This window comes from Canis lupus, chromosome 16, assembly GCF_048164855.1.
Source record: "Canis lupus baileyi chromosome 16, mCanLup2.hap1, whole genome shotgun sequence".
NCBI classification, from domain to species: Eukaryota; Metazoa; Chordata; class Mammalia; order Carnivora; family Canidae; genus Canis; species Canis lupus.
The window spans coordinates 50,324,035-50,341,645 of record NC_132853.1 but is presented as its reverse complement, the minus strand read 5'-3'; the positions used below and the strand labels follow the sequence as shown (position 1 = coordinate 50,341,645).

At 43.4% G+C, this 17,611-nt stretch overlaps 1 protein-coding gene across 7 annotated transcripts in view; it reads left to right on the top strand.

Annotated features, from left to right (window-relative positions):
• LOC140607036 (uncharacterized) overlaps window positions 1–8,333 on the top strand; it is a 42,692-nt gene extending 34,359 nt beyond the window's left edge. For 3 of the 7 annotated variants that reach the window (XM_072781322.1, XM_072781319.1, XM_072781317.1), the window contains 6 exons: window positions 622–2,417; window positions 2,817–2,921; window positions 6,009–6,058; window positions 7,526–7,580; window positions 7,662–7,801; window positions 7,904–8,333. In XM_072781322.1, the coding sequence (XP_072637423.1) occupies window positions 622–2,417; window positions 2,817–2,921; window positions 6,009–6,058; window positions 7,526–7,580; window positions 7,662–7,801; window positions 7,904–8,012 (2,255 nt within the window). In that variant the 3' untranslated portion in view covers window positions 8,013–8,333. The remainder of the gene's footprint in view (window positions 1–621; window positions 2,418–2,816; window positions 2,922–6,008; window positions 6,059–7,525; window positions 7,581–7,661; window positions 7,802–7,903) is intronic. The other 4 variants (XR_012009206.1, XM_072781318.1, XR_012009207.1 and 1 more) reach the window with 4 other exon arrangements.
• Window positions 8,334–17,611: the final 9,278 nt, after the last annotated feature.

Genomic DNA, 17,611 nt, shown 5'->3' with positions numbered 1-17,611 from the left:
CCTGCCCAATTTAAGCAAAGAGCCAGGGTGGACTTAGTGCTTTTTTTCTGTCTAGAGCTTATGTTTTGTGTGAGCTGCAATATATGGGAGCAGGGACCAAGCATAGTAATTGATGGGTAGATGGAGAGGGCATGTCCAGATGAGGCCCTACTAGCAGTGGGTGTTTTCATGGGCATCTGTGGTAGTAGCAAGAAAACAAGCACACTGAAGAGATAGAAGGAGGAAACCCCCTGCTCCCACTGCATCTGAAGCAGTACAGGACAGGGTATATGAATACCAGGAGTCACAGTAGATTTGCAGACAGTTTAGCTGAGTGTCTTCCAGACTTGGCTTTTCTTAAGTACTAGATAATTGGCCCTTGGAGACCAAGGATTATGGAATAATCCTAAATGTAGTCATTCACGTTGTGAAAGGTTCTGAAGAAATAGCCATTTAAAAAAATACCCTTTTCTCCTTTTGTTGTTGCCAATATAGGTTCAAGTTTGAGTTTGTGTCCTTGATAATGGTACTCAGATATTTGCTGGTTCTTAATTTTTATGACTGGGATGTATGACTGCGGACTGACAAAAACTGTGCTATCAGCCTTTCATTATCAAAACTAGTCTCTTCTTTTTCTGACAGATGAAAAAGCATCTATAATGAATGTAGAAGGATCATTCATGAAGGTATTAAAAGCCCGGAAGAAGAGTACCAGTACTGAGCTGACAATTGAGCCAGAGAAGGCATCCTCAGACAAAAATGGCATCGGTCTGTCAGCCTTTATGAATGAGCAGTTAGACTTTAATGATGAAAGTGATGTTATCAGTGCGCTGAATTACATATTACCTTATTTCTCAGAGGGAAATGTAGAAGATGTAGAATCAACATTACTACCATTCATTAAAACTCTGTTTTCAAATGTTCAAGATGGAGACAAGCCTGTGGGTTACTTGAAAAACAACACAAAGAGCCCTTCTCTTGAACCTGGACCCAACAATTCAACTTACAAAAATAAACTGAGGAAACTCTCTTTCCTGGAAAATTTGTTAGATGCAGAAATTCAAGAAAAAATTGATGAGGTAAAAAAGAAAGAAAAAACTGCCATGCTTATACCTCCCGGGATTTTAGGTCCCAAATTTAAGAAATTGGAAACTGCCCAAGGACAGGAAAAGACCCTTCCCAAGTCTAAGAATTTACGGAAGAGGTGGTTTAGAAAAAACAGTGTTCTCAAGGGCCCCAAGGACCTACAGAAAAGGCACTACAAGGAAGTGGACGTTCAGAGCACCCAAGGGAAACAGAGTGCCCAGTCATTTGTGAAGAACATGGCCAAAGAAAGAAGGCTCAGTGGACCATCCCCAAGGGAGCTGGAGGAGCTTCACATGGCCCAGAGGCCCAGGAAATTAGTGGGAAACTCCGTCCACACAGAGTCTTCATTCATAAAGGAGCACAAGGCAGCAGCCTCTTCTTTCCCGAAGCAAAACATAATGGGCAAGCCTTCTGCCTCCACTGCTCCAAAATCCCTACCTAAGGTGAAAACCAAATCAGAAGACTCAACCTACCCCATTGTTGTTTTAGAAGATGCGAATGCTAGAGTTAGGGAAATGGAGGCTTCCAGACCAGTCTCGCATTCTGGAAAAAAGTATATTTTCCATAAAATTCGCTCACGTATAGTCCAAAGAACACCCAAGACCAAAAAAAGTAAAAAGTTCAGAAAGAAAAACTCACTCTCGAATAGATTGATGCCTGCACAGAGGCCTCCATTGCCTGCCGTCAGGAGCCTCATCGATTCCCCTTCACAGGAGGCTATTTCATCTTCAGAAAAACGAATTCAGGAAAATCCTTTTCCAGAATTATTTACTCTTTCAGAACCTTCTAAAGAAAACACTACTGTAGAAAACACTACTGCACAGAATGCTTCTGAAGAAATTATTTCTCCAGGAAGCACTACTGTATCAGAACAAACTCCCCCTGAATTCACAAACCGTAGGAATCTTTCCAATACATATTCTACTACCACCAGAGACAACTTTGTGCCGACTGTTAAACAAACCAATGAAACACAATGGGAATACCACAACTTGGTCACTGACTTGCCCCCAAAGCCCACAGGCTTCAGTGTTGCAAAGCTCTCATCCGCAGGTGATCTATTTGAAATTCAGCTAAACCAGCAGCTACGGTCCCTCATCCCGAATAATGACGTGAGAAGGCTCATTTCTCATGTTATCCGGACTTTGAAAATGGACTGCTCTGAGACCAATGTGCAACTGGCCTGTGCCAAGCTTATCTCCAGAACAGGCCTCCTGATGAAGCTTCTCAGCGAGCAGCAGGAAGTAAAGGTGTCCAAGGCAGAGTGGGATACAGACCAATGGAAGACTGAGAACTATATCAATGAGAGCACAGAAGCCCAGAGTGAACAGAAAGAGCAGAAGTCAAGTGAGGTGAGGATAACTCCTGAAAGATGGGGTCTGAACTTTTAGTCAGTTTAGGACATGCAATTAAAGCACCCATGCACAAGGACCAGGGCCTCCCAGTCTGGGTCTTGTCTTAGCCATTAATGTTGGCTGAGACAGTGATCTGCCACTTTGCTCATTTAGAGAATGGTGCCACTCTTCCCAGGTAGATGAGAAGAGGACTTAACATACAAGATAAATATATTATTGAAGAAAGGGCTAATGATAAAATTATATAACACATTAGATTTGGTATATTTCTTAAGAACCTATACGCCACTCCACTGAAAGAATGAGGTTTTAGAGTAGCTTAAGAATAGTTAGCTTTCATCCTTTTCTTTGATTTCTAAAAAATTGTTCTTTGTTTTTTGTTTTTTGTTTTTTTAGCCAACAAAAGAAGTTCCAGGTTATGGCTATAACAACAAACTCATCTTGGCAATATCTGTGACTGTAGTAGTAATGATTTTGATTATAGTTTTCTGTCTCATTGAGGTAAGAACAACCATTAATTCAGATTTCCAGAAAATCTTTTGTCTTTATAATAGATTCAGAATTTACAAACTTAAAATCAAAGCCACTTTCTCACTTACTGATACTTGGTATTTCTCTTCTGTCTGACAGACTGACATGTACTTCATTCTTTTATTGCCAAGTATATTCTGGGGATTTTTATTTTATTTTATTTTTTTAAAGAGAAGCAATTCTTTTTTTTTTTTAAGATTTTATTTATTCACGAGAGACACAGAGAGGCTGAGACACAGGCAGAGGGAGAAGCAGGCTCCATGCAAGGAGCCTGATGTGGGACTTGATCCTGGGTCCCCAGGATCACACAATGGGCTACAGGCAGTGCTAAACCGCTACGCCACTGGGGCTGCCCTATTCTGGGGATTTTTAAAGGAACTTTCCATTGCCAGGTGATTTATGGATTATAAACAAGGCAACAAGCCATTAGACTGTTTTGGGACGTTAGGTTTAAGAAGGCCAAGTTAACATGATAGTAACATTTCCTCAACTCAAAATTCTGTGGTTAGATGTACTCACCAGCCACTTTCAGACTACCACTGATTTCTTTCCTTGGTTGAAATGATGAGAGATAGTATCCACCCTCATGGAGCTATATCAGTCATCCTGGAAAAAAGGACATGGCTTAAAGATAAAAATATCATCTTGTTGATTAATTAGATTTACTCAGCAGCTTTTTCCACACACTGAATTATGTGAATAGTTTTGGTTAAAATACTGTAGCTAAAATCCTGCATCAGGCTACTCCAAAGCATGTCATGTTTATAGTCACCTGTGCTGGAGGTTGCCTGTTTACCTTTTCTTCAGTTCCATAATGACTTGGCACTGGTTTATGCCAAGCATAGGAAGAAGAATTTTCCATATCCAATTTCATGCCCACAACCCTGGGAGGACAATATTACCATCCCTCTTTCATACATAAAAGGGGATCAGCTTAAGGCTCCAGTGGCAAAACCCAAAGCAGAACCCAGTTTTACTTAACTGCAAATCCTGTGCTCTTATTCCACTGTTCTGTCTCCTTAAAGATGAAAACACTGGCCAGCATTTGAAACACTGAAATTCAGTGGAAGCCACTGAAAGGATTAATATATTTAATATGAAAAGAGTTTTATCAGTCACCAGAAGATGACCAACAATCCAAGGGTGAAGGGGGCGAGACTACAAGAAATGGGAGATGTTTTGAGTCTGTCACCATATATGCGAGTTCTTTCCTTGTGGCCTATGGGATGTGGGTCTTGTTAGCGAGGCCTTTGTTGCCTTTATACTGTCTTCGTCTATACTTATATTTGTTATAATTTATATTTTTCAACCTGCATAGATCTGTTTTGTTTTTAGGTATGGTTGAGGTAGGGGATCTAACATTTTCCCCCTAAAGAAATACCCAGTTACTTTAAAATCTTTTATTGAATGGTTCATTCTTTCTTAACAGATCTAAAATACTGTTTTTTTGTAAGATTTTATTTATTCATGAGACACACACACACAGAGACAGAGACATAGGCAGAGAGAAAAGCAGGCTCGTCTCAGGGAGCCCAATGTGAGACTTGATCCCCAGACCCGGGTTCACCCTATGAGTCAAAGGCAGATGCTCTACCACTCAGCCACCCAGGCGTCTCTAAAATACTTTTCTTATCTGGATTCTTATCAGTCCAGTTTCCTTTCCCATATCACACTATATACTTAATTCCAATTGCTTTATAATAACCTATTTTGATGTCTGGTAGAGTTACGCTCATGCTCTTTGATCTCCTTTTTCATACATTTCATAGCTAGACTTGCATATCCCTTTACCAAATGTCAGCTGGCCAGTTTTTATTTAAAAAAAAGAAAAACTATCTTGGGATTTGAATAGGATTGCATTGAGTTTGAGGAGAATTGACATCTTTGCAATATTCTAGGAACATGGTATCATCATGTATTCATTTCTTAAAGTCCTTCAGAAGAGTTTTAATGTTTTCATCTCAAAGGTCTTCCCCATTCTTTGCTGTAAGTTTATTCCTAGGTACTTTATGTCTTTTATTGATATTTTTTAATCTTTTTTTAAGATTTTATTTATTTATTCATGAGACACGCACAGAGAGAGGCAGGGACACAGGCAGAGGGAGAAGCAGACTCCATGCAGGGAGCCTGATGTGGGAGTCGATCCCGGGACTCCAGGATCACACCCTAGGCGGAAGGCAGGCACTAAACCATAGAGCCACCGAGGTATCCTTCCTTTTATTGATATTATAAATGGACCATTCTTCCATTTGTTAATTAGTTATTTGTGGAACATAAAAAAGCTATTGCATTTTGCATGTTGAGCTCTTGATTTTGTATTTAGCCATCTTACTGAATTCTCAGAGCACTTCCAGTAAAATTTATTTTTCTATATTTTTAAAGATTTTATTTATTCATGAGAGACACAGAGAGAGAAGCAGAGACACAGGCAGAGGGAGAAGCAGGGTCCATTCAGGGACCCTGATGTGGGACTTGATCCCAGGACCCTGGGATCATGCACTTAGCCAGAGGCAGGCGCTCAACTGCTGAGATACCCAGGCATCCCACTACAGTAAAATTTAAGTTGACTCTCTTGGGCCTTTTAGGTTGTCCATAATTTCATATGCCAATATGTTTTGTTTCTTACTTTCCAATACTTAATTTTTCCTATTGCATTGAGATGCCTGGAATCTTTAAAAGAAGTGTTTTCCTATTGCATTGATTAGGACCTCTTCAACGTGATGAATAGTAACAGGAATAATAGGCATTGAACTCTTGTCCTTGACTTTAAAACAATGTTGCTATTTAGGTTTCTGGTAGATACTTTTCTTTTCTTACTTCTAAGAATTTTTATTAGGAATTACCTGTTGGATGTCATCTAAAACAGACAATAAAATGTATTGCCAGCTGCACACAAGTTCCCAAGTTGGGACTATGGAAGAGTCAAAGGACTACTAAAAAATAGAATTCCTGCTCTCCAAAAAGGCTGAATAAGACTTAAAATACAAAGGAATGAATACAGATTTGGAGGCATGGTTATTGAGATGGGTACCTGTGATATGTTTTCTTCCAAAACAGATTTATTCTCATAGAGCAGCACCAGTGGAAGATGAAGAAGGAGGCTCAAGGTAAATTGGCAATTATTAAAGCAGAATTTCAGAACTAGATTTTAGAACTCCTATTTCACTCCCCTTGTTTTACACCCAGGAAACTACCAAAGGCAGAAAGAATATTGATTTGGTCTAATGCTTTGCCTGGATCCAGCAAAATTAGCTTCCCAGACAAATCTGAGTTAGAATGGAACTGACACAGAGCATCTACTGTCAGTACTCCTTTAAAGAAAAAGGGTGGAGAGGGGTTGGGTGCACCTGTTCCTGCTGGTACTGACCATCAGGCCTGGCTACAGAGTCTTGGGCTAAGAGGCCTAGTCTTCAAGGCTGATGGAAGGCAGAAAAATAGGACTCCTTCCTGTAAAGTGGCAGGAAAACTTCCCTCCTCCTCCTAGTTTTTGATCCACCACTCTCCATTCCCTTTGTCCAGACTCCATAGACTGTTAACTGGGAGAGGCCTTAGGTAATAGTTTGTCTCTTCCTTTTATAATAAGGAAATGGAGAAGAAAGGGAAGGTAAATTGCCCCATGGGCATACTGCTACTGAGTGTCAGAAGATGGTGCCTTTCCAGAGGGGCACTTCTCCTCTGATTATACTGTTCTTGGGCTGTGAGCTACATTTTATGTCACAACTCCGTACATACATACTGTCAAGACATAAGCAGGTTTTTAAAAATATTTTTTAATTTATTCATGAGAGACGCAGAGAGAGAAGCAGAGAGATAGAGGGATAAGCAGGCTCCTCTCATGGAGCCTAATGTGGAGTCCATCCCCAGACCAGGACCACACACGCCCTGAGCCAAAGGCATTACTAAACTGCTGAGCCACCTGGGCGAGCCAACATAAGCAGTTTCTAAGACAAACTTACTATACATTCTGATTCTTTCTATATTGTTTATATTCAAAAATAATATTTTGTGTTTTAGTGCTGGCTGTGACCTTCCTCACTCACTCATTAGCCACTGCCTGCAATGAGAAAGTCAGTGAGTTAGGTAACTTTGTTGGTTGGACTCGTGCATTTATTTGGTGTGAATCAACTTGTAGGATAAAGCAGCTAGGAAAATAGAAACACCTCTCTCTCCTCCTCCCCAGCAAATGATGCCTATGAGACAAAGTCCAAAGGGGACCAAAGTAAACTGCTTCTGGAGAGAGTAAGGTGCTTCTGTGTTATAGTTGCACAGTCTGTTCACTGCACGAGGGCACTTGGCCATAGGCCCAGGTGAGCAGGATGAAAATCTTGCTTATACTCAATGCCAAGCCACATACAAAGGCCTCCCCAGAGAAATTGTGGGGCCATTATGGACATACATGGGAAAATTCTGGAAGTGTAGCATGCGTGGGATTATTTTCAGGATCCGAGGTCCGTAGTGATTTTGCTTCCTGTGATTATGGACTGAGATGTCCTAATAGGACCAGAGATACACATTGTGAGAGGCATGGGAAATGGCGTGAATCACTAATTGTCTGCATATGTGTTTCCTCCAAGGCTCTTCTTTAATTCTCTGCTGCATAAGAGATGTTCAATCCAACGGGAGAATCAGGTAAATCTGAGGAAGATAAAGTCCCATGGCTGGAGAGAGCAGGGGAAATGCAGAATTAACAATGTCCTTTCTGTTTTCTAGGGCTTTTTCTGGAGAAGGCGGCCACTTTGGCTTCGGGACATGTACAGACCTCTCAATGCCACACGGAAGAAAAACATGGCACAGAAGCTACACGACAGGGATTCTTCTGATGAGGATGAGATTTTCAACAAGGAACCAGGGTACCTGATTGGGGACAATTTATACTTCTTTTCTAAAATGAGTTAATTATGAAAAGTTTAATTGTTCCTTTACAGAGTTAAAGGCATTCTTCTTTTTTGCAGAGAGAAAGGTGGTGCCCCAGTAGAGAAGCCTCGGGCTGCAGATTCAGCTGCTGAAGACCTGGGTGAGGAGAGCGACAGTGAACTCCGCACCGTCATCGTCCTCAAGTGACTTTGTCCTGCCTCAGGCTGTCTATAAAGTTTATTTTTATTTTTATTAAAAAATTTATTTTTTATTGGTGTTCAATTTGCCAACATATAGAATAACACCCAGTGCTCATCCCATAAAGTGCCCCCGTCAGTGCCTGTGACCCAGTCACCCCTACACCCCGCCCAGCTCCCCTTCTACCACCCCTAGTTCGTTTCCTAGAGTTAGGAGTCTTTTATGTTCTGTCTCCCTTTCTGATATTTCCTACTCATTTTTTTCTCCTTTCCCGTTTATTCCCTTTCATTATTTTTTGTATTCCCCAAATGAATGAGACCATATAATGTTTGTCCTTCTCCGATTGACTTATTTCACTCAGCATAATACCCTCCAGTTCCATCCCGTCGAAGCAAATGGTGGGTATTTGTCGTTTCTAATGGCTGAGTAATATTCCACTGTATACATAGACCACATCTTCTTTATCCATTCATCTTTCGATGGACACCAAGGCTCCTTCCACACTTTGGCTATTGTGGACATTGCTGCTAGAAACATCGGGGTGCAGGTGTCTTGGCGTTTCATTGCATCTGTATCTTTGGGGTAAATCCCCAGCAGTGCAATTGCTGGGTCGTAGGGCAGATCTATTTTTAACTCTTTGAGGATCCTCCACACAGTTTTCCAGAGTGGCTGCACTAGTTCACATTCCCACCATAAAGTTTATTTTCTGATAATGGCTTCTCAGCATTGCTTGTAAAATACTTATTTTTCTCATATTAAAAATGTATAAATTAATAACCAATTCTAGCCATGTGGTAAGGAATTAAAATGGAAATAAACATGTATATACAGGTAACAGGGGACATTGGTGAGAGGAACAGACCTGAATCTAGAATCCCTCGTGGGAGACTGTACTTCCACAAGAGGCAGTGCCCGCAAGGAAGGATGAATAGGAGTATCTTCCCCTCGTTTCCCCAATAAAACCAGTGTCTGAAAACTGGAAAACATATCTATTAAATCAATTGGCAGTTTATTCTGGCGCTCTCCCCCCTGGTTCACCAAATACAAGTTATTCACAACATGCTTGACCTGCCCATAGAAGATCATCTGTTTCTGGCCCCTCTTGTAAGATTTTTAGCATTACCAGAATATTTGGATCACTGAGCCTAGCTCCACAGTAGGGCTAAGGCCTCTTTTTCTTCCCAAGCACTCAAACTCATACACAAAATATATGCCCTGTCTTGGCATAGGGGGTTCTTCATTGTTACAAGCTATAGATAATTCACATTGGGGTATTTTGTTCCTTTTCTTTAAAAAAAAATAATAATCCCAACCCTTGGATAGCTAGCAGGGAGGGGCTGGAGGGCTAGGGTAAAGAAAAATGTGTGAGGGTGGTAATTACCCAAGACTGCCCTCCTCACTCCTTTATTTCAGAAAATATATTGGTGGTGCCACTTACCCATTCTCATGGACCACCCTACTAGCCTCTCCTGACTCCATTGAGGGTCAGATGTGTGCTACCATGCTCTCTCCCAATGCCGCCCACCACCAAACCTACTACTGCCTTCCTCAACCAACACAGATAATGAAGCACAGGGATAATGAAGCACAATCTGTGGAAGAAGCACAACTCCCTCCACTTCTGGGATGCCAGGGTGGCTCAGATGGTTAAGCATCCATCCCTTGGTATCAGCTCCAGTCATAATGTCTTACAAGGAATGGATGCTCACCACTGTGGGGCTAGCAGTGGTGAATGTCAGGTTACTTTATTTTTTATTTATTTTTATTTTTTTTTTCAGGTTACTTTACCACAGCTGCTTTCCATACATTCAAAGCTGCTGCTGCCACTCAAAAGTCAGTACATTTTGGGAACCCACTGCTGAAGTCACTGCAACACTCCATGGTCCCAAGCCTGTGACTGGCAACATGGAGTCCCAACATGTAGCCTGCGCATCTGCTACTGCAGAGGAGGAAAGAATGGTTTCCACCTCCTTTTCACCCCCTAGATTTTATGGCAGAACTCTGCTGTCAAGGGAATCTGTGAAATGTGGTTTGTGGGCTTCTAGCACCTGCAAAGAAAGGGATAGAAGTGGGTAGCTAGAGCCAACCAATACTATCTAACAAATGGGTGGGTGTTAAAGTCTTTCTAAAAGGAAGGTGTTGTCTACATGGAGTAGTAACATGGTGGAGAGCTAGCTAAGTCAGAAACACAAAAGGTGTCATTTTAGCTGGGCAGCAGGTTAAGGTACCAGATATTGGATACCAATCACATGCAGTCATCCCCAGAGGTGACTGGAGAAGCACTTGGAGTTGATTCTTAGTTTGGCCTCCAGAATGTTCTCACTGGAATGAAAGCTGGATGGACTAATGGCAGTGAGGTATCTGAGAAAACATAGCCCCCATTCAAAAGGGCTGCCAGAGGAAACGGTGTCCATAGGGAAATAGAGTTTCTAAAAATGTGGCTTTGTGGGGATCCCTGGGTGGCTCAGTGGTTGAGCGCCTGCCTTCGGCCCAGGGCGTGATCCTGGAGTCCTGGGATCGAGTCCCACATCGGGCTTCCTGCATGAAGCCTGCTTCTCCCTCTGCCTGTGCTCTGCCTCTCTCTCTCTCTCACACATGAATAAATAAATAAAATCTTTTTAAAAAAAAAATATGGCCTTTGGACCTCTAAACTCAAACATCCTTGGGATGCTTATTTAAAAGACTGATCTTCGGATCCCTGGGTGGTGCAGCGGTTTAGCGCCTGACTTTGGCCCAGGGCGCGATCCTGGAGACCTGGGATAGAATCCCACGTCGGGCTCCCGGTGCATGGAGCCTGCTTCTCCCTCTGCCTGTGTCTCTGCCTCTCTCTCTCTGTGTGTGTGTATGACTATCATAAATAAATAAAAATTTAAAAAAAAATAATAAAAGGCTGATCCTGAAAAATAAGCAAATTGATTTTAAAAGCTGATCCTGAACATCTCCCCTGTCAAAAACAAACCAAACCAGGCATACTTAAAGTGGTCCAGACAGATTTCCAAAGTAATAGAATATTGCAGTGGCACAGGGAAAAGAGTTCATCATGAACAGAACTCAACTGGGATAAGTACAGAGGTGACTGAGTATTGCACAGGGAGATTGAGGGACTAGGGAAGGGAATGAGTAGGGGCTCCATAGTCAGAAGCCAAAGATTACAAAAGGCAGGAAGGGGGTTAGCCCATATGAAACCATCTGGATTTGCTAACTGGCACTTACCAAAGCTAGACTCCTACTCTCTCACAGAAACTGGGAAACAGGGGCCTTATCTTCAGGTGGTGGCTGGAATAAGCAACAAATTCTTTAGACAGCCTTGAGTTTCACGGGCAGGCACTTTAAGGGAGACTGGGGTCTTACTAGGGCAGTGGTCATGAGCTGCTGAAAACTACGTTAGTGTTTGTTCAAGTCTTCACAAGCCAAATAAGGTTGAATCAAGAAGAGGGCTCAGAGGAGCCTGGCTAGAGTTTAGAGAAAGAATCTGTTACCATTCAGATGCCCACCCCTCCTGAGCTGATCTCCAAAACAGAGGGACCATTCTAACAAGACTGTTTATGCTCACCAAACTACTGGCGTAGTTAGTGCAAAGAGAACCAGGAGGTGGAGCAGAGGTTCCCTGGCTTCTTCAGGACCAGAGGTCAGCAGGGATTTGAGGGTGTGAGAGGCGGGCAAGACAGACTGAAGATGACCAAAAGGCACGACTGAGATTCTCACCCTTGGCGTCTCAAAGAGTCACACTGGCTGGCTGCTGCCACTATGGAAATCAGGGCCTCTCAGTCCTGGGAAGCGCCAGGCATGACCAGCTCTGGCCCCTGAGGTCCTAGTCAGGGTGAGATGTTGTTGAGACCTGGGCGACAGTGGTGGGGCACCCCCTGGGGGTGTGGGAGGAGGCACACCCATTCAAGAAGAGGAAAGGTCCTGAGGTCTGAAGCAGAAGCAGGAATGGTGCTTCAAGGTGAGCCTTAATGTGTTCCAGTGTAGCACTGGAGAGGGGTCTGGCGCCACACTGTGGAGTGTTTCAGCTTACAGGGCCAAGGGAAATGAAGACTTCAGCCGGTGAACAATACAAAGGCTTCATGTAGAGAGGGCTACACCCTACAATGGTGGAGCAGTAAAATAGGAGGAGCCTGGCTCCCTGACACATGAACCACCAAACTAGCCCTGGATTACAGTACTTAACCAGATCATTATATGAGAGATCAGTAAGCTTCTTTTTTATTTAACCCACTGCTGTGTTGGGTCTCTACTACAGTGGCTGAACCTATAGCCTAATAAAGGTTAACCAATAACGTTATAACCAATAACGTGTATTGGTTATCTTTCGCCACAACAATGCTAACTAATAAACCATCCCCAAACTCAGTGAACTGGAATACCGGTTCTCACAGGATGGCTGGTCCAGCTGTACTTGAATGCTCTGCTGGCTGGGTCAGCACTGCTTCTCCGTGCTAGTCTGCAGATCAGCAGGGCTAGCTAGCTCTTTTCCACCTGGGTGGGCTCTGGGGCCCAGGCTGAAGAGGCAGCGGCAACCCGAGGGAAGCATATGAGGCCAACCAGAAACTTCATTGGGCCTCTCCAAGCCTAGACACAGAACTGTCATACTTTCATTTCTGCCTAGTCCATGGGTCCAAGTAAGTCACATGGCCAATCCCCGAGCCAGGGGACAGGAAAGTACACTCTGCCCACAGAGAGACACAGCAAGAGTGTGGGTGCAGGGAGGGCCAATAATCCTGTCTACTCAGGATGTGACTGAGTCCTGGTTTAGAGACTACACACCAAGGCCCCGCTCTTCTAGGTGTCCCTGTAAATGCAACAGAGTGAAAGATAGCACCCATCAATGTGAAGGCCCCACCGCAGTTATCTGTTAGGTCAGGAACCCTGACGAGGCAAGAATCCCATCTTCCTCTCCCCAATGCCTAGTAGCGGACCCTGCCCACGTGATGCCTCAGGGATCTTACTGGATGAATTTTAGACCATTTCTTCATTCTCCACATATGATTTCCTTATGAAATACAGACTGACCTCCTAAAGGTCAACACATAGTACTATGAGTTTGCCCCATAGCCTGCATAGGGACTGTGCCATTAGGAGCAGGAATTTGTACCTAGATCCTGTCTACACCAAAAACTGTATCCACTGCCTCCTACAGGGACCTCCAGAAGTAAGGGCTTCTACAAGTTAAACATCAAAACAGGGTAGTGAGGGGAGCCTGGGTGGCTCAGTTGGTTGAGCGATCTTACCTTAGGTCATGATCTCAGGGCCTGGGATCAGCCTGTGTGGAGCTCTGCACTGAGTGGGGAGTTTCCTTGAGGATTTTCTCTGTCCCTCTACCCCTCCCCTGACATTCTCTCTCAAAATACATAAATAAATAAATGAATGAATGGATCTTAAACAACAGGGTAGTGAAATTTCTTTCTCTATAGGTCTTTTGAAACTGGAAAGATTCTGATTGCCTGAAATATCTTCAGAGGGAGGCTGTCAAAAGGCACGACTCTAGTGGGGGATCTGCGTGGACTTGGGACAATTTGAAGAACAGTGAAATTGACCATCAGAGCTCCCATGGCTCCACAAGGTCCCTGGCCCCCTCATCATCTGTTTGCTAGATCTCAGGGCAAAAGCAGACCTGGCCCAAGATGCTCTACCTTAATGCTGCCTTTCCCTGCAGACTTCTCACTGCAAAGGAGAACCACTTGAAGAGAGCCAGGATAAATCCTAAAGAATGCCACCATCACCACTGAATTCCAGACATGGGCATGTGGGTGGAAAATATATTTTAGGGCAGTGACTCATGGTAAGTTGCTTCCTCCAGTCCCTAAATGGTACTATTCAATGTCAAGCTACCTCAGGCTCTGGCTGATAAAAGCAGAGGGAGAGGGAACCTAGTGTCGTGAGCTGTGCTGGTCAGGATACATATACATATACATATACATATACACATACACATACACATACATATACATATACATATACACATATACATACGTAAATATATACATACATATACGTTTTGTATAACTTACCCAAATTTATGAAGACCATATGTATCAGTCACTGCTCTGTACGCTCCAAGTGAAAGAAATCCAACTAAAATATGTTTGAACCAAAAATGTCATACAGTGAATTAGCTTATATAACCAGGAAGCCTAAGTACTTAAAGCTGCCTGCATCTAGGGTTCAAACAAGTCATCTTCTCCCCATCTATCCCTCAACTGTGCTTTCCTTTGGCTTCAGGCTCTGAAGGACGCAGACTCCAAGACTGCAAACATGGTCATTCATCATTCTAACTCTACACCAAAGTAGAGAAAGCCCATCCTCAAAAGTCATCTTTTTGGGTTGCTTGGAGCTGTATCTTGGAGGCGAACAATAGTTACATAATCACAATTCTGTAAACACTATCAATTATCAGGAAAGAGTGGCATAACTAAACCCCAAGAACGGACAGGGGTGTTAAAGAACTAACTCCTTGCCTGTGATAATAGGAAGTCCACAGACAGTGTCTAAAATGGATAAATCCAAAGCTAGAATTACCAAGATAGGTGGGGAGATAAGCACCAGAAGATTCAGCTAGAAGTAAGCATGCCCAGAGAGCTGGCTCAGGAGGGAAGGTGGGGATGGTCAAGGGGAAGAAACTGCTGTGGGTCATTATGTTTCCTCACCATTTGATGTCATACTATTTGAACTGTAAACTATATATAATAATAATAACTATTGGGGAATTTTAAAAATTCATTATTTTTGTCCAGCTTTATTGAGGTATAATTGACAAATTAATAATTAAAAAGAGAGCCAGGATAAATCCTAAAGAATGCCACCATCACCACTGAATTCCAGACATGGGCATGTGGGTGGAAAATATATTTTAGGGCAGTGAAGATGACTAGCTATAGGGCACCTAATTCTAATTGCCATATTTTAAAAGAGTGGGAAGAACCAACTTCCTACAACAGAATCCAGGGGGAACATTAGCTATTCCACTTTTGAGAGAAATGGTTGCATTAGTCCTTGTTTGATGACTTTAGTCAGCTGCCAAGTAAGGATATATCTGGGGTTCAAATAAGAAAGGCTCTCAAAAAATGGAAGAAAAAAAAAAGCTCCCACTCCAGTGTTCAGAAAGCAGTTAAAAACAGATCTGACTGGATTGGGAAGGTGAGAATTAGCCCAAACTATAATAATAATATAGCTAGTCTTTCTTTTTTTATTTAAGATTTTATTCATCCAGGACTGCCCAGTTGGCTCAGCGATTTAGCGCCGCCTTCAGCCCAGGGCGTGATCCTGGAGTCCCGGGATCGAGTCCCAAATCAGGCTCCCTGCATGGAGACTGCTTCTCCCTCTACCTGTGTCTCTCTGCATCTGTGTGTGTGTGTGTGTGTGTGTGTGTGTGTGTGTGTGTGTCTCATGAACAAACAAAATCATTAAAAAAAAATATTTATCCATTTGAGAGAGCAAGTGAGGGCACGAGCGAGGGTGGGGGCACAGGGGAGGGGCAACAGACTCCCCACTCAGTAGGGAGCCTGTTGTGGGCTGGACCCCAGAACCCTGGGATCATGACATGAGCCCAAGGCAGAGGCTTAACCAACTGAGCCACCCAGGTGCCCTATAGCTAGTCATCTTCAAGTGCTTCCAGCAGGCCAGAAACTCTCCTAAGGATATTATCTTAATCCTCAGGTCAACTGATATTTTCCCCAATTTACAGATGAGGAACTGAGGCTCAGATAGTTTTGGGAACTTACCTGAAGTCACACCCTCTGGCCCCTCTGCCTGAGGCTAGGAGGCCATAGTGTGTTGTGCCTTTACTTCTGTTTTCTAATTGCCAATCTTCAGTGCTATATCTCAAGGGGCCTGTGAAAACCATAGCTTCACATTGCTTGGTTGTCCTGAACGCCCACACTAGTGTAGGGAAGGTCCTGTAAACAGTATGGGGTAGAGCTGGTGTTCAAACCTAAGCATTACCGCCTACCAAGCCCACTTGCTCTGCCACTGAACTATGCTAACTCTCTAATTAGAATTAGAGTTGGGTGACAGTCCTCCCTCTACCATTTATTTATTAGTTCTGAGGCCCTGGGACCCCAAGTTACTTAGCCTCTCTCTGAAGCCTGTTTTCTTATCTGTGCTATTGAAGATAACAATGGCAACCTACCTTCCCAGTGGTTGACAAGGACCAATCACAATTCCTATCTAGCAAACAATAGAAGCTTCTCTTTTGCCCAAATGTTAATAATCCCTTACCCCTCAGCTCCTAAAATAAGACAAAGGTTCTTATATTTTCTTATGCTTTGGATCCGCTGGTGCTGAGGGCAGAGGACAGCAGAGGTGGTTAGGCCTAAATTCTTGGACCCCATCCCAGAGTGACTCTCCAGGGAAGGGATGGGGTTCAGGAATCTACACCTTGGACCTGTCTGCAGGGAATTCAGATACCTGCAGTTCTCCTACCTGGCTTTTTAAATAAGTCTGTGGAGTTCTTGAAATCTAAGCTGACAGACCAGTGGCCTGTGAGCTGAGTTTGCTAGTGTTTGAGCCCTTCCTGCACAGGCCTCCAGCTGTGTCTGCATCCTTCCTTTCCCCCCTCATCCAATCTGTCTTTATCTCCCCTCCCATCCTAGCCCCATCCCCTTACTCTGTTCTTAAGTCCAACTTCCTCTCCACTCTTGGGGACCTCCCCTGAGCTCAGCCTGCACTCCTACCCACCAGCCACTTCTCTGCCAGTCTCTTCACCTGCAATGCCCCTTCCTCTATCCACCTGCAAGACTCAGATAAAAGCTGCCTCTTCCAGGATAACCTTCAAGCTCTCTTCTCTTTGCATGTGACTTTATTACTGTTCAAATGATAGAGCAGTGTGAATTTTTTTTTCTGGCTGGAAACTACCTCGTGGACTCATGGCCCATGAATGGTAAAAATGTGCACCAGAGCAAGATGAAGAGAGGAAGACAAGCAGTGGGGCTGAGAGGCCGGAGAAGTAAGAGAAGACCAAGAGACAAGGGCTGGGCTCCTGAAAAACCAGACAAAAGATTACTATGTGGGGTTCCCACAGCTTTTGCAGACAGTGGCTGTGCAAAAATTCATTGGAAGAACTGAGGAATAGTGCTCACTTCGGCAGCACACATACTAAAACTGGAAGAACTGAGGAATATTGCTTGTTTGCTCCATTTGGGGGAGGGCATGCTTGAGTCAAGACACTGATGGTATTGAATGTGCTAATTATTACCAGAAACACTATCCTTTTGCCTAGGAAATGGGATTTCCCTAGTAAATCCCTTACTTTCCACCTTGTTCAACACCCAGAAAATACTTTGCCTCTATCTCTTTATTCCTAACTTCCTCCTCAACTATTTTTTTAAATATTTTATTTATTTATTCATGAGAGACACGGGCAGAGGGAGAAACAAGCTCCATGCAGGGAGCCTGATGGGGACTCATTCACGGGTCTCCAGGATCTGGCCCTGGGCTGAAGGCGGCGCTAAACCGCTGAGCCAACCGGGCTACCCACACGTCAACTATTTTTTTATTTTATTTTATTTTATTTTTATTTTTTATTGGAGTTCAATTTGCCAACATACAGAATAACACCCAGTGCTCCTCCCATCAAGTGCCCCCCTCAGTGCCCGTCACCCAGTCACCCC